Here is a 25,232-nt window from a genome sequence, read left to right as displayed (position 1 = left end):
AAAACCATGACGTTTAATCCTTACATAATCAAGGCAATTACCGAGAAATCGACGTTCTATTAACCCAAGAACCATTCAACCTTCACCGTCTCATCTTTTTCACTAATTACACAACCCATTGCCGGGTCCACTAAATTCCATGATCATAAACCGTTGATCATGTGTCAGGCCTATATCAGCGATTGAGTCAAATTATAGAGAGATGGGTGATCAATGTAACAGCAACCAGCTAATTAAATGATAAATAATTGTATCATCATTTAAATAAAAAAGAAACACTCAAGATTATCATAGATTCTGGTAATAGAAAGACAATAAGAAAAATCCTGCTCTCTTCTTCTTCCACTTTTAATTTCTTCAATATTTTATGCATAAAGTTTCATCTTTTTTGAATTTCTTTTTTCTCATTCCCCTTTTTTAAATCCTGGGGGACACATTTCTAATCTTCAAATCTGTCTTCCTCTGGCCATTATAGTCTCCCCCTCTCTTTTTCTCTGGTGTGATTATATATATTACCAGTCTCTCATTGTTGTCAAGCAAGAGACAAGAATAGAGCAGATAAATTCCTTTGAAACTCTCTTTCTCAACTCAACAAACATGGGGAGAGCTCCTTGCTGTGACAAAGCTAACGTGAAGAAAGGACCATGGTCGCCGGAGGAAGACGCCACTCTCAAGGCTTATATTGAGGCCAACGGCACTGGTGGCAACTGGATTGCCTTGCCTAAGAAGATAGGTTAGCAATACTTCAGTTATTTTTATATACAACTGTAATCAAAGTTTCCTTTCTCATGATTTAATTCTTTGAACTGTACCAAATTTCAGGGCTTAAGAGGTGTGGCAAGAGTTGTCGTCTTAGATGGTTGAATTATCTTCGACCCAACATCAGACATGGAGGATTTTCAGAAGAAGAAGATAATATCATTTGTAGCCTTTACATAAGCATTGGAAGCAGGTAAATATATGATTATTACACATACTTGGGTTTTTTTTTCTTCTTCTTAAGAACTACGCTCTAATTTATATGCTTATTTTTTTTTTTGAATGCGCAGATGGTCTATAATTGCAGCACAACTGCCTGGGAGAACCGACAATGATATCAAGAACTACTGGAACACAAAGCTTAAAAAGAAGCTCCTGGGAAAACAGAGAAAAGATCAGCAAGCTCGGAGAGCCACCTGCCTTACCTTTACGCATGAAATGAAGAGAGAAAGTGAGAATTATCAAGTTCCTGGAATGGTGAACCAAGCATCACACTGGCCACTGCTGCCACCACCACCAGTCATGCCCCTACCAACCACACACCAAGATCCCCAAGATTCCATCAGGAATTTTCTTGTCAAACTAGGAGGAAGATTCTCCGATGATCATCCACAATCCACCTACAACCCCATGAATTTTCGATACGATCCCATTGTTCCCTTTGCTCGAGAGCAGCCATATGAGAATTCCATGAACATACTTCCATCGGCTTCTTCCCTCAGTCCCTTAAACAGTACTTGTACTCAAGTAACAGATGGTACTACCCAGTTTACTGTTAACGATGTTGATGGTCCTAGTGATATGTTTCAAGGCCTTGATGGTTTGCAAGCGGAACTAAGTGAGCTGATCTACAGCAACGATCAGCAGATATTGGATGTGTTTGAGGGCTTTTACGGAACAGACAACCTGGTCGATGGCAGCAGTATTGGGACAAGTTCGGTCGAAAGTAGCAGCTGGGGAGACATAAATTCACTGCCCTATCCTCAAACTGTCTCTGGATTTGAAGCTTCCCAACAACAAAGTATCCCACAAGTTTCTATCTACGAAGAACCAAACTACTTCGGGCCACAATAACTGCGCTGTATGCATGGGTGGTGTAAATTTGAATCAACTAGGGGATTAGTTTGGTTTCCATCAGAGAAAAAAAAACTCCTAATGAATTCATGCAGAAATATATTGTTTTGTTTTTGTAATTCAACTTTTTATTTTATTTTATAATTTTTCCATTTGCTTTCTCCTCAAAACTAGTTGATTAATCTTCTTTAAATTATCCATATGAAGTATTACACATATTCTCATCTGGGTTTTCTTTAAACTTTTAACTTTTAGACTCGTTTGCTTTGTTCAATAATGTTGAATGTGGAACCCTAAATCAGTTGAATCGGCCGGTTCTGCTTTGCAGGTCATATATTTGGAACTTCAATAAGCTTTTAACAAATTTTCTGGTCTCCATGATCAGAACTGTCCGAGGAGCTTTATGGTATACATTTCTTAATTACAACGTACTTTTTCATTTCTTTGTAATACATGGATTGAATGTCCTCCTATACATCTATGCGGGATGGACCGAAAGGCAGATAGGGCAGTCGTTCCCTTGGAATTTTAAAATTATTATATATATTTTTTTATGTATTTTTTTCTATTAAAAATCTGATTTTGTCCCCTAAAATTTTATAACCCTACATTCCTGAACAAGCTCAATATCAAAGTAAATAAAAAGGTGCTTTGACGTTTTGGCATCGACTTACTAGACTTTAGCAAACTGGGGCATGTAACTATGGTTTCATGGCAGCAATTTAGAACAGTCGGGCAACCTTTGAAAGCGCATGTTGATCAGTTCACATGTCTTGAACTAATTTACTGCCAAATAGATCAAAACACCATTACTTTCTACACTATGCTTATGTCTCAAGTATGTGCTTGATTATAACAGAATGTCCATTTTCCTATACTAATCATTCTCAGTGATGATATATATATAGTCTTTTTTCGCACAATAACTTCCAAGATTCAGTGCTGTGTATATTCACTTTAAAAGGAAATCTCGACTCCTTGCATTGTTTTCGAAACAGTTGCTTCCACTATGTTAAAAAAGAGTATAAACAATTTAAAGTTAACTCGGCAAATTACGAAGTAGAGAGATGATGCCCATGATGTTCATGGCGGACATGGATTAAGCTCTAAAAAGGAAAAGGTTGTTATATTAAATGTATTCATGTCGCAATAGGAATTCCATGACTTCCATTTGTTGGAAAATCCAACCAAATATATAGCCGATATTGCTTTCGTACAATAATATCTTGATACTTGAATTAATCATGAGCAAAAGTCTACCGCATGCACTTTCTTACAATATTTTCAATAGCCATGCATCTTTGTTCACTCGAGGGAAATAATAATGGGAGAATGATAACAGAGGCAGGAAAAAAGGAAACAAACAAAAAAATTATTTATTTTTAAACATATGGGATAAGATTAATATCTATTGTAGAGGTGGTAGGGAGAAGGTAGCAGAAATGAAATTAAGCAGAGATGTGTGTTGATGGGTCTTAAAGTCAAAAAGGAGAGTAGCATTAGGCTAAACAAAATTGACCTACTTCTTTTCTAGTCTTGGCAGCATTCGAGATTTGAGTTTCTCATAAGTCAATCATGTATCACTTTCAATTATTATTATTATTTTTTAATGTAGATACTCTTAAATTGGTTAGATATTATGATTGTATCATATTCCAATTTCTTCATTAACCATGCTATTTCATTTTTTCAAAACATGTAATTTGCACCAAAGCAACTCTGCTCAAGTACCAAAGGCTTAGTTATCAAGTATTTTAGTATTTAAGTTTGAGTTTCACCTATTCAATTTGTATTTGTATTTGTTTATAACTTTTTTTTATTTAGATTAAAATATATTCTTATAATCAATTATCTATTGGTATTGTATGATGATTGATTCTAATTCTAATTATATATATATATATTAACTGTATGTATATGTTTTTATTTAGGTGGGTGTTTGGGTTCTTTTTTACTCATTCAACATAACACTCTATGTAACCAGCTAACTCTAACAACTTCTGATTTAGGTTTCATCAGCACATCCCATAAAACCAGTGGCATCTTCATGCCATCACAAATACGTGTTTATAAAAATGAATTTTAATAATTTTTTACCTTTAAAACTCACATTCTAATGAATGAAGGGTTTTATGAAGAAGAGAAGAAAAGCTTACGCTTTAATATTTAAATTATCAGCTCAAATTAGACAAATAAACATCAAATCAACTCTTTGTCCCAAAAAAAATGACTTTTTAGGTCAAAATCGATTAATTGATATTTGACACGTAGCTATTGCAAATTGGACGAAATTATTTAGTTAAACCCCATTTTGACTTCTAGAATTTTGTTTGTATATGCATTAATTATTTTATTTTTTTAAAAATTAGGATGGGTTGACATATAATTGGCAGAAACTCCTATTCAATTTTGTCCATATTTATTGAAATCTCGAGGTGGGAATTTTAATAGATCAACTTTAAAGATAGATTTTTAAATAACCATTTTTACTAAAAATGAATATATTATTGTTGAAGGAAAAAGATGATAGGCCGCTTGATTCCATGTAACCATGAGTGATGAAGTAATGCAGTTTTTTTTTCTTATGTCAATTTGATTGTAATATTTTATTAAGTCATAATTGCTAACTTTTAATTCATAATTGAAACGAATACAATATAAAAATATATGATGATTCATTACCACACGTTCCACTTTATTTCCAACATCATATCTTTTAATATAGAGTCCAAATATAGTTAATTTGATTTAAGAAGGTTCAAAGTTTTTTTTTAATATATATTATCTTGTATTCACCTCAAATTTATAAAAAAAAATTTATTTTTTAAAGGAAATTTAATTATTCAATTTTTTATCAAATTGAATTTTTTTATTGAGAAATTGAATTAGATAAGTTTTCAAATGATTTATTGTTAAATATTAATATTTTTTGAAATATTATTGTCACATGATATTTTTTTTGGATAAACTACATCTATGGTCTTTGAATTTTTAGAGTGCTTTCATATTCGTTACTGAAGGTCTAAAACATGAATTATATCAATTAAACATTTAATTCTCTTTCATTATAATAAAAGTTGGCCTGACATGTTAAACCCCTAACTTGTCTTCTTTCAAATTAGCAATCTTTACTCCTTCCATCGTCGTTCGATGGTTTGTTAGGTCGAAAAAATTACCTCCTCTTCTTTTCATTCTTTCATTCGGCTCAAACTAGTTGAAAAATCTTTTAATCTCTTTAAATACGAATCGGAAATAAAAATTACAACTTATATGTCATTGTCAATTGTCAAATCAATATAAAAACAAATATGTTAATCTTCTAGTTAAACGGAGTCTTTTCTTTGTTAGGATTAACTTACGATCACCCCGTTCATTGGAAACTTGACCTTTATTGTGGGTGACAATTTGGAACCTTAGGGTTTTGGGAATTAGAAAACTTTAAAAGTTTAGTGACCATCACTCAATTAAAAAAGAAAACTCTAAAATATTATTAGGATTATAAAAAAATATAAATAAATCAATAAAATTTTAGAAATGTTACGTACAAATATTATAATGTGATATGTAAATTAATGTCATGTTTAACGTTAATATTTATCAAAAGGAATAATGAATGATATTACAAAGTACAAAGATTTAATTGAATGTATAAAAATAATAATGAATTAATTTTAGAAAAATTTAAAAAGTTTTTAACACTTTTAGACCAACAGTGGAAATATAATAAATCAAAAACCACGGAAAGTTCTCTTAGATGCAATTTCGGGAAGCCCCTCCAAGTCGTGACATTTTCTTTCTTGGCACAACTGAGGTAGCTTAATAGTTTGTATTTTATTTATAAAAAAAGTTTTTATCTCCTTCTTCCGTCTTACTGGTTGGAAACCTAAAAACCTCTCCATGATAGGTCATGTTATTATGGAAAAATCTGTTCTAGTGGTCATTCCTGCATATGCGACGCAAACCTACTATCTTCTAAAATGGGTTTGTTCGGAGATAGAGCGTCCAATGTGAAACTTTGTTGGGGAAGTATGGAGGAAAAAAGGAATGTCCTCTTGTTCGATGGGATACCCTTTACACGCCCATGCAACAAAGTGGTCTTAGTTTTCGAATATGCTTTTACAAAATGAAGCTCTCATTATGAAAGTTGGTTTTCGTTTGGTTTATAATCAAAATCAACTTTGGGCCCGTGTCTTTCGGAGTAAATATAAAATGATGGAAACTTTGCCTGTGGACATTAATAAGAGAGTTTGTGTTGGAAGCGTAGATGGGCTCACGATAATTTATAACACTCAGAAATTTTTATTTATACGAAACAAAATATGTTACAACGACACTCTCAATATTACAATACTGCAATACTAACTGTGCTATTTTACAAACTCACAAATATAGCTTTGCTAAGCTTTCTCACAATTCTCTCAAATCTCTTTATTTTTTCACTCCTAAATCGTATTTACGCTCACTCACTTTTTTATTCACGCTCACTTCCTCACACCAACTAAAGGCTAAGCACACATATATATAGGTTGTATAACCGACTTATTTGAGGACCTCTGGATGCTTCTCAACTTCTCTCCTTAATTCTTGCTTGACATGTTACCGTGTGAATTCAAACAATTAAAGAAAAATCTTTGCCGACATATGCATGTGTGGTTTAGTGTACTGCCAAGCATTTCCACTTTGTTTTGTTTACTTGTGAATCTATCTCCATTTGCCACGTTGAACTTCTACACAATTCCAAGAGTTTGACTTCTAACACTCCCCCTCAAACTCGACTTTCCATTCCAAGCTTTTCTTTGAGTCGATTGAATATATCTGCTCTCAATGGCTTTGTGAAATGTCTGCTATTTGATCTTCAGTTCTACATTAGCTCCACATTTTTTTTCTTCACCTGCTCTCGTATAAAGTGATATTTTGTATCAATATGCTTGCTTCGGCTATGAGAGACTGGATTCTTGGCAAGAGAAATTGTAGACTTGCTGTCGACATAGATTGTAATTGGTTCTTCTTGTGCCACATTTAGCTCGTTCAAAATATTCTTTAACCACATTGCTTGGCAAGTGCACGCTGTTGCGGCTATGTATTCTGCTTCACATGTTGAAAGAGATACCGTTTGTTGCTTTTTTGATGACCATGAAAATGCTGCAGAGCCGATATGAAAGAGATATCCAGTTGTGCTTTTTCGATCGTCTAAGTCTCCCCCATAATCACTATCAGAATAACCGACCAGCTTCGAATTTTCTGATCCCGTGTAGAATAAACCATGACCTGTTGTACCTTTGACATATCTGAGGATTCTTTTTGCTGCAATCCAATGATCTTGTTTTGGATTCTCCATGAATCTGCTTACCAATCCCACAGCGTATGTTATGTCTGGTCGTGTGATAGTTAGATACCTTAGACTTCCAACGATGCTTTTAAACAACGTCGGATTCACTTGCTCTCTTGTTGAATTCACACTTAATTTGATTCCTGGTTCTGCTGGAGTGGCTACCGGCTTGCAATCTTCCATTCTGAATTTTCTTAAAATTTCTTCTGCATACTTCTTTTGTGATATAAATATTCCTTCTTGCATTTCCTTCACTTCAACTCCAAGAAAGTATGACATTTCTCCAATATATGTCATTTCAAATTCTTTAGTCATAGCTTTCTTAAAATCATTGAACATACCTGGATTATTTCCTGTGAAAATCATGTCGTCCACATATAAGCACACGATCATGATATCACCATCTTCATTTTTCTTTGTGTATAAGGCATGCTCGTATGGACTCTTCATGAACCCATTTCTCTGGAAATATTCATCAATCCTCGTATTCCATGCTCTTGGGGCTTGCTTCAGACCATATAGAGCTTTCTTCAATCGGTAAACTTTGTTTTCATGTCCCTTTTTAATATATCCAGGTGATTGCTCAATATAAACTTCTTCTTCTAGGTAGCCATTTAGAAATGCTGACTTCACATCCATCTGGTAAATTTTCCATCCTTTTTGTGCTGCAACTGCTGTGAGAAGTCTGATGGTCTCGATCCTTGCTACTGGAGCAAATACTTCATCATAGTCTATTCCTTGTCTTTGCTTATAGCCTTTGACAACTAGCCTCGCTTTGTGCTTCTCGACCTTTCCTTTTTTATTGGTCTTTGTCTTGTAAACCCATTTTACTCCAATTGGATTATGGCCTTCTGGTTGTCTTGTTAGCTCCCATGTATCATTTCTTTCTATTGATGCAATTTCTTCATCCATTGCATTCCTCCATTTGTCATCTTCAACCGCTTCTTCGTATGTTATTGGATCACTATTCACAAGCAAGCAGAAAAGTGAAACATTATTTAGTTCATAATCGTTGTACCTTTCTGGCATTCTTCTCTCTCTTGTGGATCTTCAAAGTTATGTGGGAGGTGCTTTAGGATCTTCTATTATGTTGCTAGCATCGCTGCTGCTGCTTGACGACAATGGTAGATTTTGTTGAGGACCTTGATCATTAGCTTGTTCATCTTGATTGATAAGATCGCCATCTTTAAAAAATAGTCCTTCAACTTTCTTTTCTTCTTTGCTCCATCTCCAATAGTCTGCTTCATCGAACTCAACATCTCTTGAAATTATTATCTTCTTGGTAAGAGGATTATATAATCTGTAAGCTTTGCTTCTTTCATCATAGCCAATGAAAATACATTTTTCTCCTCTGTCATCAAGCTTCTTTCTAGTCTGTTCTGGAACGTGGGCATATGCGATGCATCCAAAAATCTTGAGGTGTCCAACTCCTGGTTTCTGTCCACTCCATGCTTCGTTTGGCGTCATATACTTCACACTTTTTGTTGGACATCGGTTCAATAAGTAAACTGCACATCGAACTGCTTCAGCCCAGAAATTTCTCGGTAGTTGCTTGCCTTTTATCATGCTTCTCGCCATGTCCAGGATTGTGCGATTCTTCCTTTCTGCAACTCCATTTTGTTGTGGCGTGTATCTGGCTGTCAACTGATGGATGATGCCATGCTCTTTGCAGAATTCTTCAAATAACTTTGATGTATATTCGCCTCCTCTATCTGATCTGAGTATCTTCAAATATTGACCGCTTTGTTTTTCCGACATTGCTTTGAATTCTCTCAATTTTTCCAGTGCTTCTGACTTTTCTTTCAAGATATAAATCCAACATTTTCTACTAAAATCATCAATGAAAGTTAGGTAGTACCTGTTACCGCCAAGCGATGGTATGTCAAAAGGACCGGCTATATCTGTGTGTACTATCTCCAGTGGTCTTCGGGCACGCCAGGATTTACCAACTTCAAAGCTTTGTCTATGTTGTTTTCCTTTGATGCAAGCCTCACATAATTGATTTGGAGGGTTGATCTCTGGTAGTCCTTTCACCATGCTTGTTTTTTATAACAGCTTCAAACCAGAAAATCCAAGATGTCCATATCTTAGATGTCATAGCCATGAATCATCTTTGATCGCGGTCTTCATGCACGTGACTTCTCCCGACTCGATATCAATTGTAAAGAGACGATTTCGAGTCATATCAACTTGGGCTATCAATTCTCATTCTTTATTTTTAATGGCAAGCGAGCGGTTTTTCATCTGCACTTCATATCCTTTTTCCAGGAGTTGACCAAGACTGATGATATTGCTTTTCAAAGCAGGTACATAATAAACATCTGAAATATATTTCTTTTCTCCATTTCTCTGAGTAATCATGACTTTGCCTTTTCCTTTTATTTCTGAGTGCGAGTCATCTCCGAACGTTACTCGTCCATGAACTGTTTCATCTAATTTCACAAACAGTTCCCTTTGACCACACATATGGTTGCTAGCACAATTATCAAGATACCAAATATTTTTCTTGAATTCCTCATTTCCTTTATAAGTGAGGAATACGTGAGATTTTTCAATTTTTTCTTCTTCAGTTGTTGCTACGTTATTTCTTTCTTCTTGTTTAGGAGCAGATCTACAGTCATAACTATAATGACCATACTTATTGCAATTATAACATAGTACCTGGAATTTACTTCTTTGGTGATATTTGCCCCTACCTCGGCCTCTGAATCCTCGTCCACGACCTGATGTTGGAATATTTTCACTCATTTGTTCGGGGCCATATGGTCGACCACCACGTCCACGAGTTCCTCGTCCTCCTCTGTTATCTTCCACGATAACCGCCACGATTTCCTCGACCTCGTATGTAGCTGATGCTAGCTTCTCCTTCGTTGAAATTCATCTTGCTTTGTAGAGCTTGCTCCAAATTTTCAGAATCCTCATTTTGTTTCATTTTCTACTCATGGGCTTGAAGTGAACCCACAAGCTCATCAATCGATATATGAGATAAATCTTTTGATTCTTCGATTGCCACCACCACATAATCGAATTTTCTTGTTAATGACCGCAAAATTTTTTCCATCACTCTAACATCATCGAGTGATTCACCATTTCTTTTCATTTCATTTACGACCATTTTCACACGGCTAATATAATCATCGATGTTTTCTGTATTTTTCATTTTTAGCATCTCAAACTCAGCTCGGAGAGTTTGTAAGCGTACATTCTTTACTTTTTCGACACCTTGTAGAGATTTTTGCAAAATCTCCCACGCTTGTTTTGCGGTCTTTGCATCAGAAATTTTTTCAAAGGTAGATTCGTCTACTCCTTGAAAAATAAAGAACAATGTTTTTTTATATTTTCTCCGGGATTCCTTCAATACCTTCTTTTTTTCATTGGACAGGGCTGCTTCTGCTGCTGCATTTTCAGGCTCGGTGTAACCATCCTCGATGATATCCCAACAATCTTGGGACCCTAGTAACGCATTCATTTGAATGCTCCAATTGCCATAATTTGTCTTAGTCAATCTTGGGATTTGAGGTTGAATCATGTTGGCCATCTTCTCCACCACGTTGAACTCGAACCTGGCTCTGATACCACTTGTTGGAAGCGTAGATGGGCTCACGATAATTTATAACACTCAGAAATTTTTATTTATATGAAACAAAATATGTTACAACGACACTCTCAATATTACAATACTGCAATACTAACTGTTGCTATTTTACAAACTCACAAATATAGCTTTGCTAAGCTTTCTCACAATTCTCTCAAATCTCTTTATTTTTTCACTCCTAAATCGTATTTACGCTCACTCACTTTTTTATTCACGCTCACTTCCTCACACCAACTAAAGGCTAAGCACACATATATATAGGTTGTATAACCGACTTATTTGAGGACCTCTGGATGCTTCTCAACTTCTCTCCTTAATTCTTGCTTGACATGTTGCCGTGTGAATTCAAACAATTAAAGAAAAATCTTTGCCGACATATGCATGTGTGGTTTAGTGTACTGCCAAGCATTTCCACTTTGTTTTGTTTACTTGTGAATCTATCTCCATTTGCCACGTTGAACTTCTACACAATTCCAAGAGTTTGACTTCTAACAGTTTGTTCTCATTTGTGAAGATGTCTTAGCCTTATTTGGAGTGATGTTAGGAGTGAAATTGATTGGAACCTGGGTGATGGCTCAACGGTAGACTTCTGAGATGATCCGTGGTTGAATGATCTTGGCCCCCTTCGATCTTTGTGCCATGATCAAGAGGAAATTCCACCGTAAAACTCTATTGTTAATACTCTTGTGGATTGTAATGGTGAGTGGAGGTGGGGGAGATTACACATTTCATCTCTCGCTCGATTCATTTGCATTTATTGGCAGGGAAACCTCCTACTCTTCATGGAGGAGTTGATAACCCAGGGTGGAAATGGGATAGTAAGCTCACTTTCACTATTAAAAGTGCCTATGATCGTCGTTGCCACTTGCCCACCATAGAGGAATCCCCATTATAAAAAACCATTATGGGATATAATGGCTTTCCTCCGGTGAAGAATTTTCTGAGGATAGTGTGTAGGGATAACCTTCTTTTGAATGAAGAGCGTGTGAGACGATATATGTCTCCCGATGTAAGCTGTTTTGATTGTGGGGCAGCAGTGTAGTCATCGTTACACATTTTCAGCGATTGTTTACCACCAAGAAACGTGTGGATTAATCTAATTAAAGCGGATCAGTGATCGAATTCTTTCAGCTAAATTTAATGACATGGATTGAGGGTAATCTTGCTAATAATAGTCGCTTTCCGGATGCATTCGAGAATTGAAATCTCCTGTTTGGTGTGGTCTTATGAATCATTTGGTTGATGAGGGGTTTATGGAGTTTGAAAGTGTTTTGCAGAGGAGTTTCGTATGATTCAAGAATTATTAAGAGCACTTGTTCAGCAACAGTCAGTGAAAATGATTGTTGTTAGCTCCTCACAATAGCAACCCCTCAGCATGGATAGTTCAAATTAAATACGGATGGCTCCAGGCGGATGGATTCGGGACTTAGTACATGTGATAGAGTTTTGAGTGATTCTATAAGAAGTTGGGTTGCGAGGTTCTCAAAATCCATTGGTATTGTTCAATTTTAGAGGCAGAGTTATGGGGAATCCTTGAGGGCTAGAAGCTCGCTCGGGATTCGGGAGTTCAAGAGTTTGTGGTGGAAATGGACAACAAACATGCATTATTGGTAATTAATCCGGATCAAAGCGAGGTTTCTTTCTCCCCTTTGGTGATGTGCATTAAAGAGGTTTTAGCTCGCCCTTGGAGTATTGTTATGGTGTTCAGTCCTCGAGGGTGTAACATGCTGGCGGAGGAATTGGTGAAAACTGATTGCTCACTACAGTTCGGGTTCCATTTGTATGACTCTCCTCCTGATATGGTGCAAGATCTCTTCCGGTCGAATTGTGAGGCTTTATCTTACATGATCATATAACCTATGAGCTACTTTCTTTTATAATAAAAATATATATGTAAGCAATGACATCAATGAATGAGAAAAATATGTATGTATATAAGGAAATATCCATCAACCCATTACGAATGTTAAAGAAGAAATATATTATTAAACTTTTTTTACTTAATAAGGGTAAACTACAGTAGATGCCACTGAACTTTAGACGTTATATCGTTTATACCACTGAACTTTAAATTTTATCAATTATAGCACCGAACATTGATTTTCATTTCAATTATACCACTGGGCAGTTAAATCATTAATAGCCAGATGGGAATGACATCGTTTTGTTGAAGTGTCTACGTCAGAATTCGTCAAACATGTCAACAACCATCGTCCACATCGTTGTTTCGTTAACGATTTAACGGTTCATTGGTATAATTGAATCAAAAATCAAAGTTCAATGCTATAATTAAAAAAATTGAAAGTTTAGTCGTATAAACGATACAACATCTAAAGTTCAGTACTATCTTATGTAGTTTCCCCTAAAAGTTATGTGTCAAATACAAAATATTATCTTAAAATAGTAATTAAAAATGTTAGGTATTGAACAACAATAATGATTTCAATGTATAAACACCAATTCTTCAAACTATTCAAACTTTGATATACATTATGATTTTTATAAATATAATGTTTTATTTATCATATATATTACGGTGTTTGGACGATATAATAATAAAAGTATTAAAATATTTTTAGGTGTGAAAATAATCAAAATACCATTACGCATAAAAACTATCAAAATATGTTTGTATTGGAATTATTAAAATACTCTTCTATTTAGAAACTATCAAATTACCTCAATATTTATAAAATTAAGTTTTGTAACCTTAATTAGTATAAAATGATTGAAATGCCCTTTTGAACTAAAATACTGAAATATCCTTATGTGCTAAGATGACCAGATTACTCTTGTATGGCAAAATGGTTGAATAGCTCCCAAGTGCAAAACTGATTAAAATCGGACTAAGGCTAATAAGTTTGATTATGAATACCTGATTTGATTTATGAGTCGTGGAGTTTTGTTTTGATTTAAATGCTTACAATCTCAACCTTAATTTGATATGTAATTGAAATTGATTTGATAATTGTGTAAGTATCATATAATTTTAAATTGCAGATTACTTGAACGATTCAATGTGACATCTTAGATCATTGGATGAGTTGGATTAAAAGTGTTGCGATAATTCAATATGATATATATTTTACAAATTAATAACCACGAATATTATATCTGTCAACGTTTTATATATTAATCGAAGTTCATAGTTAAGATTTCGTATTTTTTTTCAAATACCGAACAAATCCAATACATATAATTTAGATGCTAAAAGGCTACATAGCAAGCCAACTAGTGTATACAGAAACATGGGCAACTGCCAAAGCTTACAACCAACAAAATAATATATGTAAAGTGAAAGGAATAAAACTTTAGAAGAAGAAGCAAAACAGAAACAATCTCCAAGAATAGAACCAAATTTCCCAGAATTTTAAGCTTAGTTTTCTAATGCACATTCTGTCAAATCCCATTAACCATATATGTAAAGATTATTTTTTTTTTACTTTAAACCATTTTAATGCAATCAAAGTTATCAAACTCGGAATGAAACCTTGATTGAAGGCAGCCAACCCAAGGCACGACAAATGCCTCCCGACCACTCCACATCCCTTTGTTGCTTTTCGTATAATTATTTATTTGGATTGAATTTTAATAAATTAATCGATCGCACTTATCCTTTTTTATACTCTATTTTGTGATATGGACACTCACTAACACGAAAATAATATATATTTTTGTAAGAATCAAAATTGTTTTCAAAGTTTGCAAACTTGTTTTTATTACATTAAACAATTTGATTGTTTTCTTGTGAAAACGGACTTCTCTGTTTATTCTTTTTCCACGAAGAAGATGATACCTGTTTTTTTGTAATCTATAGGATTATCCTATGTATAAAGATGGTTACTTTTTTATATAAATTATAATTATTGGCTTGAATCAAGTTACCTTCGCGGTAAAGGAATTGTTGTTATTCCTGAGGACCTGGGTTTGAGCACCATAGATGTCAGGGGTGTGAGCGATCAATGTCGAAAGGTTAAGAATTTATCTTTGAATAAATATTGCCTTGTGTACTTATCCCAGATTAATAAAAAAATAATTATCGATATTTAATTTATTATTTAATTAATTTAAATCAAATTTTATATATATTAGTGATACAAATGATATTTTTAATACAAGTTATTTTATTGACTATACTAGAATAATTAAAAATTATTTTTTTATAAAATATTAACAAAATTAAACATTTTTATCAAAACAATTTGACTATCTTGTTAACATAAATCTATTATTATTCTTAAAATATATTTAACAAAATTTCATTATAGTAATAATAATTATTAAAATTATTTATATAATTTAAAAAATGATGAGATAGAATTGATACTAAAATAGTATTTAAATAGAGTGAAGCAAAAGAGATGAGAGAAAGAGGCATGGCATGGGTGTTTGTGTCTACAAACTAAGCTTCCAAATGTCGTGTTTGTTTTGAAGTTATCTTACAATTACATTTCAGAACCTCGTTGTTTGTCCCCCCAAAGACTCAATAAACTAATAAAAGAACCATAATGCGCCATGAACATGATGACAAAAGGCAATTACAAAAGAAAATGCTTCAAATCCATCATTCCTTTTTAGCAGCTCGATTGAGATTGTAATAATATAGGCCCAACAGACCCAAACCATTGGCATAGAGATAGTAGATAACAGTCCAAGAGTGTCGGCCAATCTGTACACTGAAATCTTTTGGGACTCAACAGAGGATTAACGGCCTGCTTAAATATCCCGTATAAATTGGATTTGCAATGTGTCGGCCCAAAGATCGTCATTAAAAACTCTCAAGGACCAATTTAAAGTTCCACATTTTGCGTCCACTGTGATTAGAGCATTGCTAAAGATGTTTCTGAAGAAAATCATGCCTGAGGATACAACAATCGATTTGTCCTTGTGACACGCTTTTTTTTCTGCTCTTATAAATAGTCATGCCAAATTATTTGGTTAGTTCACCACTCCTTTATCCCGTTGTCTCTTTTGACAAACAAGAAATTTATGAAAGTTGTTGGATTATTTTGATGTTTGGAAGGTTTCATTCTCTTCGTATCTTTGAGTTTAATATTTTAATTTTATGTATGAATTTTTGGTACTAGTGTCTCCAATTTTTTTAGATGCGTTGTAATTTTGATTCCTCTATTTTTATTAATGAAATTTAGTTGCCATTGTTTATTTCGGTTAAAAAAAAGCCAAACCCAAGGTCTTCATATCCATATTCCATGCAGCCGGTAAACATTAATTGCAAGATGGTTGAGTTGCCATTGCCAAAACATAATAATTCAGGGCAGGGTTTGGAGTTTATGAACTAAAGTGCATCGAAGAACAGATCAAGGATTCCGCCATTTCAAGTAATTAAGCAGCCCCACAAATTGCTGAAAACGAAACAACATAAAAGAGCATAGACCCTTTTTTGGAGGGGAAAAGCTCCCCGTCCTGCCACCTACAATAGATTTATGAATTATGATCCAGCTGCTAACCGTGTGTTTTCAATTTTGTATGCGTTTGAAAAGAAATATTTTTATTAAATTAATAAAAAATATATAAATATATTTTTATTAAATATCACCATCCATAAAAATATTCATTAAGCATATAAATTGAGTCTTTCATTCTTTAACGATGTCTTTTGAATCGATTAAGCATATAAATTGTGTTTTATCCACCCTTCTTGTTGTTATGTTATATCTTCTTCTTCTTCTTCTTATTTTTACGGAAGAATTTTCATCTAATTTTTGCTACATTTAAAAAAGGAAATTAATTGAGGTGATAACTTTATTTTTAAATAACTTTCAGGGAGTTTTACTTATTATTTGGTTATGCTTATAGTGGTTCAATTATTCTCATCATTTTATTGTTTTTTCTTATTCAAGTTTGGTTGCTTTGTTGTTTAATATTCTAATCTTAATTGGTCACTCTTGTTTTCTTGGAATATAGGTAGATTCCGAGGTGATGCAGTTAGTAGGATTGAAGGTGAAGTCTGTTTTACTTTATTCCTTGGTGGATTTGATGTTGTTGTTTTGTCTCTCTAGAACTACTTAATTATATAGCCGATTCCTAAGGCTATGTTTGAGAGGATGGGTATTGAATTGGTTTTCATCTAAATTGTGAAGGTGAATGCACACATCAAGTAAAAATCACTTGAGTTTCAATATGCCTATGTTTTTGAGAGGGTATGAGGAGGGTGCATTTTAGATTCAATGGTGACAATAATAATATTTTGGAATCAAATTTGATATTAGAGGCCTGTGGAATGAAAATTTATACCTCCGGTGGTTTTATTAGGTAGATATGGTTTGAATGTCCTGAGACCAGTGAGGCGGTGGAAGTGTGCAGTTATCATGGAATTGCTATACTTTGTGCGAATGGTGTATTTTCACATTTATGTTCTTTTTTGTTTTGTAGGTGACTATTCATGCACACTAGAAGTTCAGAGGGCAATACCTTTTCTAAAGAAGGCATATGGTGACGGCATGCACAAAGTTTTGCATCTCTAAACTTTTGAAAGAAGAGGAAACTGAGGCCTGGGGTGTGGAACCATATGACATATAGGATGCTGAAGCAAACTGCAAGAATCTTGTGCACAAAGGCATTGTACGTGTGGCAGATATCAAGTTCCCTCTTCCCTATAGAGCAAAATCATTTTCTCTTGTTATTGTGTCAGATGCCCTTGATTATTTGTCTCCAAAATACCTGAACAAGACTCTTCCCGAGTTGGCAAGGGTGGCCTCTGATGGTCTAGTTATTTTTGCAGGTAATTCCTACTCTTTTAAGTTGCATATAAATTAGAAAATTAAAGTTGCTCTGGCATAGAAAGTATTACCTTTTGGCTAACTGCTAGGTTAATCACATCATTTCTCCCCTCAACAGATTCGAGCTTTTCTTTTGCTTTATTTGAAATTTAACTGCTTTCATTTTTGTTGTTCAGGTTACCCTGGTCACCAGAGGGCTAAAGTGGCAGAGTAATCCAAATTTGGGAGGCCGGTCAGTCTCGTTCTACTCCTTATAACAATGTGATTTGGAACTGAAATCACTATACACATTCTTTTTTGTTCTGTGAATCTTGTTTTTGGATATGCATATTTTGATGAATCCTGCTGGTCGTTCAGACGTACTTTTAATTAGGGAATATAGTTGTTTTGACCATCGTATTGACAATTAATCCGGAGTTTAAGTATAAATATTTCGGAAAGAAGAGGCCCAAAAAATTGGACTTGTTAACATATATCCTTCATAAAATTAAGGGCTTGTGATAAATTTGATATCTTGAGAGGGTCTGTTAGGAACAAAGAAAACATCAAAATGGATATGCGAGTGGACTATTACCAAAATGGTTACTTTTTCTGCTTATGCTCCGTTGTGATTTATCACTTGTCACTGACACTAATGTTCAGCTTATCATTGACAAAACTTGTTTCATTCTTGAAGGCTAAAATGCGGAGTTCAACTTGGTGGATTCGGTTTTTCGTCCAGACTAGTTTAGAAGAAAATGAAGCTGGCATTAAGAAGTTTGAGCAGGCTGCATCAAAGAAGTCATACCAGCCAGCATGCCAAGTATTTCACCTAAATCCATACCACTGATATAAGTGGAAAGAAATATTCACCTCAATTCATAAAAGGTACTAGTTTTCACTTAATTCTGTTTGTAATGGTAAAAAGTTTATCCTCAGCTCTCATATAAAAATATAACCGGCATGCGTGGGTAACTGAATTTGGTAAAAGAGACGTTGTATCAGTCAAGTGTTGTGCCCTTAATATTGCAAGCTTTATATTATTAGTAACAGAAAATAACCTCAGTGACCAAAAATGCCTTATAATATACGATTTTAACCAACTTTTTTTGAATTTGCCAAAATGACAAACTAAATCGCAATACGATCGATAATTCGCAACGCGATCTCCGGTATTGCAAATCAGTTTCCAGATTCGCAATGCGATTCTGACTATCGCATTGCGATTTTCCAAATTCGCGTTGCGATTTTCAGACTATCACAATGCGAATATATAAATCGCAATGCGATTATGACTATCGCAATGCAATTCTGACTATCGCAACGCAATTCTGACTATCGCAACGAGATTCTGACTATCGCAACGCGATTCTGACTGTCGCAACACTGATAGTCCAAAATCGTTGCGATGGTATTCATGCAATACTATGTGGACTATCGCAACGAATTTGGAAAAGTATTTGTGTGAAAAGTATTTCTGCTTATGCAATACTTGTCACTGACACTTGTTCCCAATACTATGTGGGATTGAGCCTTAAATAGTGATATTATTTGTGAATTATAGTTAATGACTTTAGTATTTGTGTGAAAAGTATTTATGGTTCGTTTAGTTTTCATGCAATTCTAATTTATTTTCAATTGATTGTAATTGCACGATAATAATTTTTTTTATTCTCGTGAGTGATGCAATTTTTTTGAATGTTTTGCTTAAAATTGCAATAATCGCGATTGATTGTAGATTGACTTTTAATTATGACATATTTAATTGTATAATACTAATGCAATTGATTGCTGATTCAGTTGTTTTAAGGTGCATGATTGTTAATTGTTTCCTGAATAATCACATAGTATTGGAAACAAGTGTTGGTAATGCTCAATCCCACATAGTATTGGAAACACTATTGGGAATGGTATTTAAGGTTTGGCTTTCCCACTTCCTTGTTGAGTGATAGAGAACAAGGGGGACTCTCGCGCGCCGCCGCCGCCGTCGTGGTCGTGGTAATACATGTCTTCGACACGTCCGCGCAAATACTATTTTTTTTAGAGAAAATTCTTAAGAAACAAATGCAATACCACCAGTCGTTGCGATTTTGGACTATCGCAACGAATTTGTAATAAATCGCAACGCGAACTTGGACTATCGCAACTCGAACTTCGACTATTGCAATGCGAATATGTAAATCGCAATGCGATAGTCGAAGTTCGCGTTGCGAATCTGGAAACTGATTTGCGATACCGGAGATCGTGTTGCGAATTATCGATCGCATTACGATTTAGTTGGTCATTTTGGCAAATCCAAAAAAAATTGTTAAAATCATATATTATAAGGCATTTTCGGTCACTAAGATTATTTTCTCTATTATTAATTTAATTGATGGGAAATTTACGGTTATTTTATTTGTTGTCAAACATGCATTCCCACCCTTATTTTGTTGTATCAGTTTAGCTCTTTTCTTTTACTGTTTCTTGTTTACCATTTATTAATGTTGTAATCTAATGATTCTGTTATCGATTATTGTTCATTTCTAATTGTATAACATGATCAAATTAGTGTATTGGAAATATTTCGTTCCAACATGTGCTAGAAAAGAAATTACAGATCTGTTCCAAACTCAAACCCGAACCCATACTGTGCATAACCAGCAATCAGGGCATTACTGACTTGAATTGTTCAAATTTGATCATCAGAACATGAATGTGTCTCCCCGGAGAAGGTGATGACAGATTGGAACATGCAATGGTTAAAGCTACAATCATTAGGGCAATAACAGTCACTAGGGGTGAATATTTCATCGGATCGACTCAAGTAAAAAAAAAAAGTTGAGTTAGTACTAACATTGAGATGGTAAACAGGAAATGCATGATTAGATGTTGGTTGCTAAAATCAAACCACCAACTCAAAACAGGTTATCTCAATGTTGCTAAACAAATCATTGGTACTTACTCTTCAGAATTAAGAATTCCATTCCTTAAATCCTGAAAAAGCAACTAATCTTACTACTGTTAATGGGGGATGAAGCAGAAGAGTTCACAAATTAAAATATTGCTTGAACCTTCTGTAACTAAAAGTGACATAAACATTGTAATTTCCATAAGATGCATAAAAATTAAACATTTACTATCTAGGTGTAATCTAAGATGGTGCTTGCTTGCTATGAAGCAGCTAACTATTGTTATTCAGTAAAATAGAAAGTATGATATGATAGAAACCAGCATAGATCATGTTACATACTTTTAACTATGCAAACCAGTCATTACTTTCAACTTTCTGACAGGAGATCATATATAAGAAAAAAGAATGCAGCGTCCTCAAACCAAGTCGGAACTCGGAAGCTGGCATGCCACAATCAACTGCAGAATCCTCAACTGACCAAGTAAAATCGGAGCTCGAACCGGAATGAACCCACCTGTTGACGTAAATCGTGCAATGGGACGAGAACGAACCCGCCTGGAGCAAGCCGGGACCTCGAACCCTAATCAAACAGTAATGGCTTCTAAAGCAAGGGGGAAGAAAGGCAATGGTTTTCCGGTGCCTGTTCTACCTTGAACTACCACTTATTTTCCTTGTTAATTAAAGGTGTCGTCATTTAGAAAGTAACCATACATGAATGCATAAATCACGATGATTAAGCAAAGGGTTTAAAGTGGCATGTCCTTTGCCTTATTATTTTTGGGGTTCATGAATCTGGATCGACCTGCTTCAATGATGAAGATATTTTGAATCCAACCCAGACTCGAAATTGGGGTTATAATTAAAATTCCTAAATATTATCCCAACAAATGATGGACTGGATTGGTGTTGGGGAAAACGTACATTGATTTTCTATATGTAATATGTTCATCAATGTAGTTAATACCGCGTTTTTTTTTAACAAAGATAGCCACAAAATTAAGGGTAGATCGATCTAGCATATTAGTCAGGTTTGAATTAAAAACGTGATGAGCTTCTTGAGGGGCTGAGTGAGCGTGGAAAGCTCCGTGCTTCGGCAATACCGCGTTGTTTTCAATCACATCAATCAATGTGCATGGTCTCAACAAGAAAGTGAAGCATCAAACATTCTATTTTACATTGTTGAAAATTAGGATCTATACAGGTTATGCGGGCTTTATTTTGCTCAAACATTCTATAGTTAATAATACTATTCGTAATAATGAAATCAATATTAAATGCAATAATTGAAAAGTTAATTTTTCATATATAGTAAAATTCGAATTGTTAAAAAATAATAAAATGGTATGGCCCGGTGTTTCATTTGGTTGAATGAGTGAATTGTTAGTCAGGTGTGAGGAAATTAAAAATATTTGTTGGCATGGACCAACCCAATTAATAATTAAAAACTATTGAGTGCGTGAAAGGCATTGAAACCAAAACCCCAAACCTTGTGACTTTGAAAACCAACTGAAGAAACAAATGGGCGAAACTAAAATCAGATGAGTTTTGAACTTTTATTTGTTGTTTGTGCCTCAGGGCAACAACATAAAGACGTGAACATATGGGGTCCAGCCCAGGCCTTTCTCGGGAAAACCCATTAGTGAAACCCTGATCTGCTTCGATCAACTTAAACAAATTCTACAAAGCTATAGCTCTACCCTAAAGAACTCATGGTTTAACAATATGTTGTTTTGAATATTTTTTAAATCATGTATGTATTATTTAAGTTATTTTATGTTAAATATTTTATCAATTCTATTAGGTCTCTAGGCTTTATAAAATTTTAAGTCGAATTGTATTGTTAGAATTAAGTTTATGAATTGTGAATTGATCAAATTTTTGTTTACATTTAAGTTTACAAATTTTAATGTTACAATACTGATTGTTCTCAATTTTAAGGATTTTCTATGACCATATATGATTTATTTCTTTATTTTTTATACGTGATATGAATATATCATGTAGGGTTAATGAACTCGATTTAAACTTAAAAATCATTCCATTCAATATTGAAAGTTTTAAATTATTTAAATCTTATTTTATAATTTAAAATTTATTTAAAAAATTCGAAATGAATTGAGAGAGAATTTTTTTCAATTTCTTAAAGCGGAATGAGTTTTGGTCACAGCATGTGATGTGGTGATGCTGGTCTCCCACCAGCTCACACTGGGAAAGCACAAGAATTACCCAAGTAGGTTGAAGTGCATTCTTTATTAAATGCAAGCAGTCTTTATTAAAGGCAAGCATTTTCCTTCAGAAATAGCCCCCACAGCCACAGTCCCCCACCACTTGTATTTCTTTTTTCTTTTTAATCTATAATTTATTTGGCTGCAGCAGCAGCAGACAAATTCCAGGGCGCAGTTCTTTCATTCATCATCCCCCATTCATTCTGCAAATTTATGCAGACTTGAACACAAGCAGAACAAGAAGTTTCGAATCTCCATACACTAAATTATTTATCTCTGTCAATACAAATGAATGCTGAAAAAGCTAATCACAAAGAAGATGATTAATACTAGTAACAAACTGGAAACGATCACGTTTGAATCGCTTTATACATTGTTGATGATAATTGTTGGTAACAAATATTATAAGCCCTAAAAGAAAATGATGAAAGGTTACCCAGAAAACCTCTCCAAAAAGAAAAAGACTACTCTAGACAAGACATACCTGGAAATTTTTCGTGCTTTTGCATTACAGCTCAGTAATCGGGCATAAGTTGACTAACCTTGCCTTCTTCGGCAGCCATTTTTTCCTCTGTAATCCTCAACCAAATACAAACTCCAGTGAAACTAAGCACCAAACTAGCAAGTCCACTTCCCAATCCGATTCCAACAATGGCTAAAACAGACAATCCTTTACTCTTCATTGGTGGCAAAGGGTATCCATAAAGACCCTTATTTCCTTCAAAGGAAGTAGCATTGAACTTCGGCAGAATCCGCTTCTGTTCCCTAAAGAAGCCGGTATTGGCCCCGACAGCTTGTTGTAAGAAACATCGAAAGCAGACAAACGTGCTAGTCGGCCTAGTTGTTGAGGAATCTGACCGGTGAGCAAGTTGTCATGAAGATCGATGACGTTTAAATAAGCACAAAATGTAATCTGTGGTGGGATCTCTCCTTCCAGACGATTCGCCGAGAGATTCAACACTGCCAGGTTGACTAGATACTGTAAATCTTCCGGTATGGGTCCTGAGATGGAGTTTGAAGACAAGTCGAGCGACTGAAGATTGGTACAGTTGGAAAGGAAAGGTGAAATGGAGCCTTGTAGGGAGAGGTTCGTAAGGGAAAGCTTGTAGATTCGGCCATTGTTACAAGTGGCACCGGGTAGATAAGAGGTGAAGCCACTACAAGGGTTTGCGAAGGTCGACCTGGTCCAGTTCCGCAGGTTGTTTAATGGGTCTCTCAGAGTTCGGCTCAAGTGAGTCAAACACGCCTCGTCGTTTGGATCTGATGAAGCCAATGGAAGTGCAGCGCACGTTAGCAACAAAAGAATTACCAGAAGACCCATTATAAAGAAACAAAAATGTTGGGTCTTTGAGCTCAAGCTTCAAGCTTTTTTCTTTCGTCCTCCCCCCTGAATTCCAGAATCTTTCGGGTTTTAAAGGAGGACTATTTGATGGCCTTCTGATACGATACAGTTCCGATTACGAAGATTAAATGGCATTAGCAGATGTAAAGGGTAAAAGGACAGATCTTTCTTCCTTCTTCTTCTTCCCACGTACTCCTCGTATTTTTGGCTATTGTAATGGCACAAGCCTACAAGGTAACAACAAAGAAAATACTAATAGAATTAGGGATTAACAGAGGGAGAGAAGTTGTGAGTTGCTTAAAAGACCTCCTGTTCTGTTTTTAATTTATAGGCGCATGTTAGAAAGGCAAGAGAGGGAGGGGAGAGGGGGTAATAGGGGCAGTGGTGAAAGTGAGTGTGAAATATAGAAGCCAAAGTGAGAGGGAAGAGCTGGTGGGGCTGACAGAGCTGCGCAACTAAGACCTAAGGATAATGACAACACGAGAGGACGGATCAGTCAAAATACAATATTTGAGCAAGGGCTGATTTGGTCAATTAATAGGAGTTGTAGGGAAGTAGCAGTAGTAAGGCAGCAGGCAAGTGTTGTAGCTTGTCGACGAGGGATTGATTCATAATTTGAACTCTGAAAGGGAACGATGAGGCCAAACCACAGGCTGCTGACTGCTCTACTGCCCACCATCTTACTCACGACCACTTATTATTTTTTCACAACAACAAGAAGAAGAAAAAAAAATTAAGCATTAGCTTCAATGAATTGATCCAAAGATATTTGTGTCAATAATTTGGTGTGTTGATCTCCAAACCGTTAATTATAAAGTATTAATACACTAGCTTTTGCCTTTGACTTGTATTATTCTTTGCACATCAGTATGTTTCCCATTCCATGCCTATACGACTCCTTTTTCTTGTGGTCAATTGACAATATTATTGTCATTTAGAAATGGGGAAGATCTATGTGTCATTGACTCGTACTCATCTACCCTTTTTGGGTCAATGGGTGAACAAGTCTTTGTAATTATTTTCTAGAGGGGTTTATTTTTCTTAGCTTCAAAATGAAATAAATAAAGGAAAGGAAAGGGGAACAGCATGAATTGACATCACAAAATTAGCTCGTGCGGAAACTAATGTCACACATTCATCTGTTACTAATCTTCTGAAAAACCATTTAAAGTGGGACCAAACAAATTTGTGCTTATGATTGATTCACATTGAAATCAAATCAATTGGAGGGCAAAAATATGTTGTACGGTTCATTTGAGTGCTCTGAAAGCCCGTTGAGCTGTCATGGGCTTCTAT

General features: G+C 34.9%; 3 protein-coding genes and 1 pseudogene across 3 annotated transcripts; 2 read left to right on the top strand and 2 right to left on the bottom strand.

The window, feature by feature from the left end:
* The first annotated feature begins 308 nt into the window (after positions 1 to 308).
* LOC120173361 (transcription factor RAX3-like) lies at positions 309 to 1,994 on the top strand. Its single transcript, XM_039180556.1, has 3 exons — positions 309 to 733; positions 823 to 952; positions 1,050 to 1,994. The coding sequence occupies exons 1-3, from the start codon at positions 598 to 600 to the stop codon at positions 1,831 to 1,833; spliced, it is 1,050 nt and encodes a 349-aa protein (XP_039036487.1). The 5' UTR covers positions 309 to 597; the 3' UTR covers positions 1,834 to 1,994.
* A 4,700-nt stretch (positions 1,995 to 6,694) lies between these two features.
* On the bottom strand, positions 6,695 to 7,345 carry LOC120173324 (secreted RxLR effector protein 161-like). The gene is made up of 2 exons (XM_039180523.1): positions 6,944 to 7,345; positions 6,695 to 6,724 (listed from the first exon to the last, which is right to left on the bottom strand). The coding sequence occupies exons 1-2, from the start codon at positions 7,343 to 7,345 to the stop codon at positions 6,695 to 6,697; spliced, it is 432 nt and encodes a 143-aa protein (XP_039036454.1).
* A 4,998-nt stretch (positions 7,346 to 12,343) lies between these two features.
* Positions 12,344 to 18,467, top strand: LOC120173322 (annotated as a pseudogene).
* A 4,466-nt stretch (positions 18,468 to 22,933) lies between these two features.
* LOC120173383 (receptor-like protein 44) lies at positions 22,934 to 24,299 on the bottom strand. Its single transcript, XM_039180573.1, is given in 2 exon segments — positions 22,934 to 23,345; positions 23,348 to 24,299. Coding segments are annotated over 2 exon segments (804 nt in total). The 5' UTR covers positions 23,916 to 24,299; the 3' UTR covers positions 22,934 to 23,109.
* Positions 24,300 to 25,232: the final 933 nt, after the last annotated feature.

The sequence above is a fragment of the Hibiscus syriacus genome, unplaced genomic scaffold (genome assembly GCF_006381635.1).
Source record: "Hibiscus syriacus cultivar Baekdansim isolate YM2019G1 unplaced genomic scaffold, ASM638163v2 tig00111947_pilon, whole genome shotgun sequence".
In the NCBI taxonomy this organism is placed as follows: Eukaryota; Viridiplantae; Streptophyta; class Magnoliopsida; order Malvales; family Malvaceae; genus Hibiscus; species Hibiscus syriacus.
Note: the sequence above shows the minus strand (reverse complement) of the source record. Positions and strands in the feature narration are given on the sequence as shown.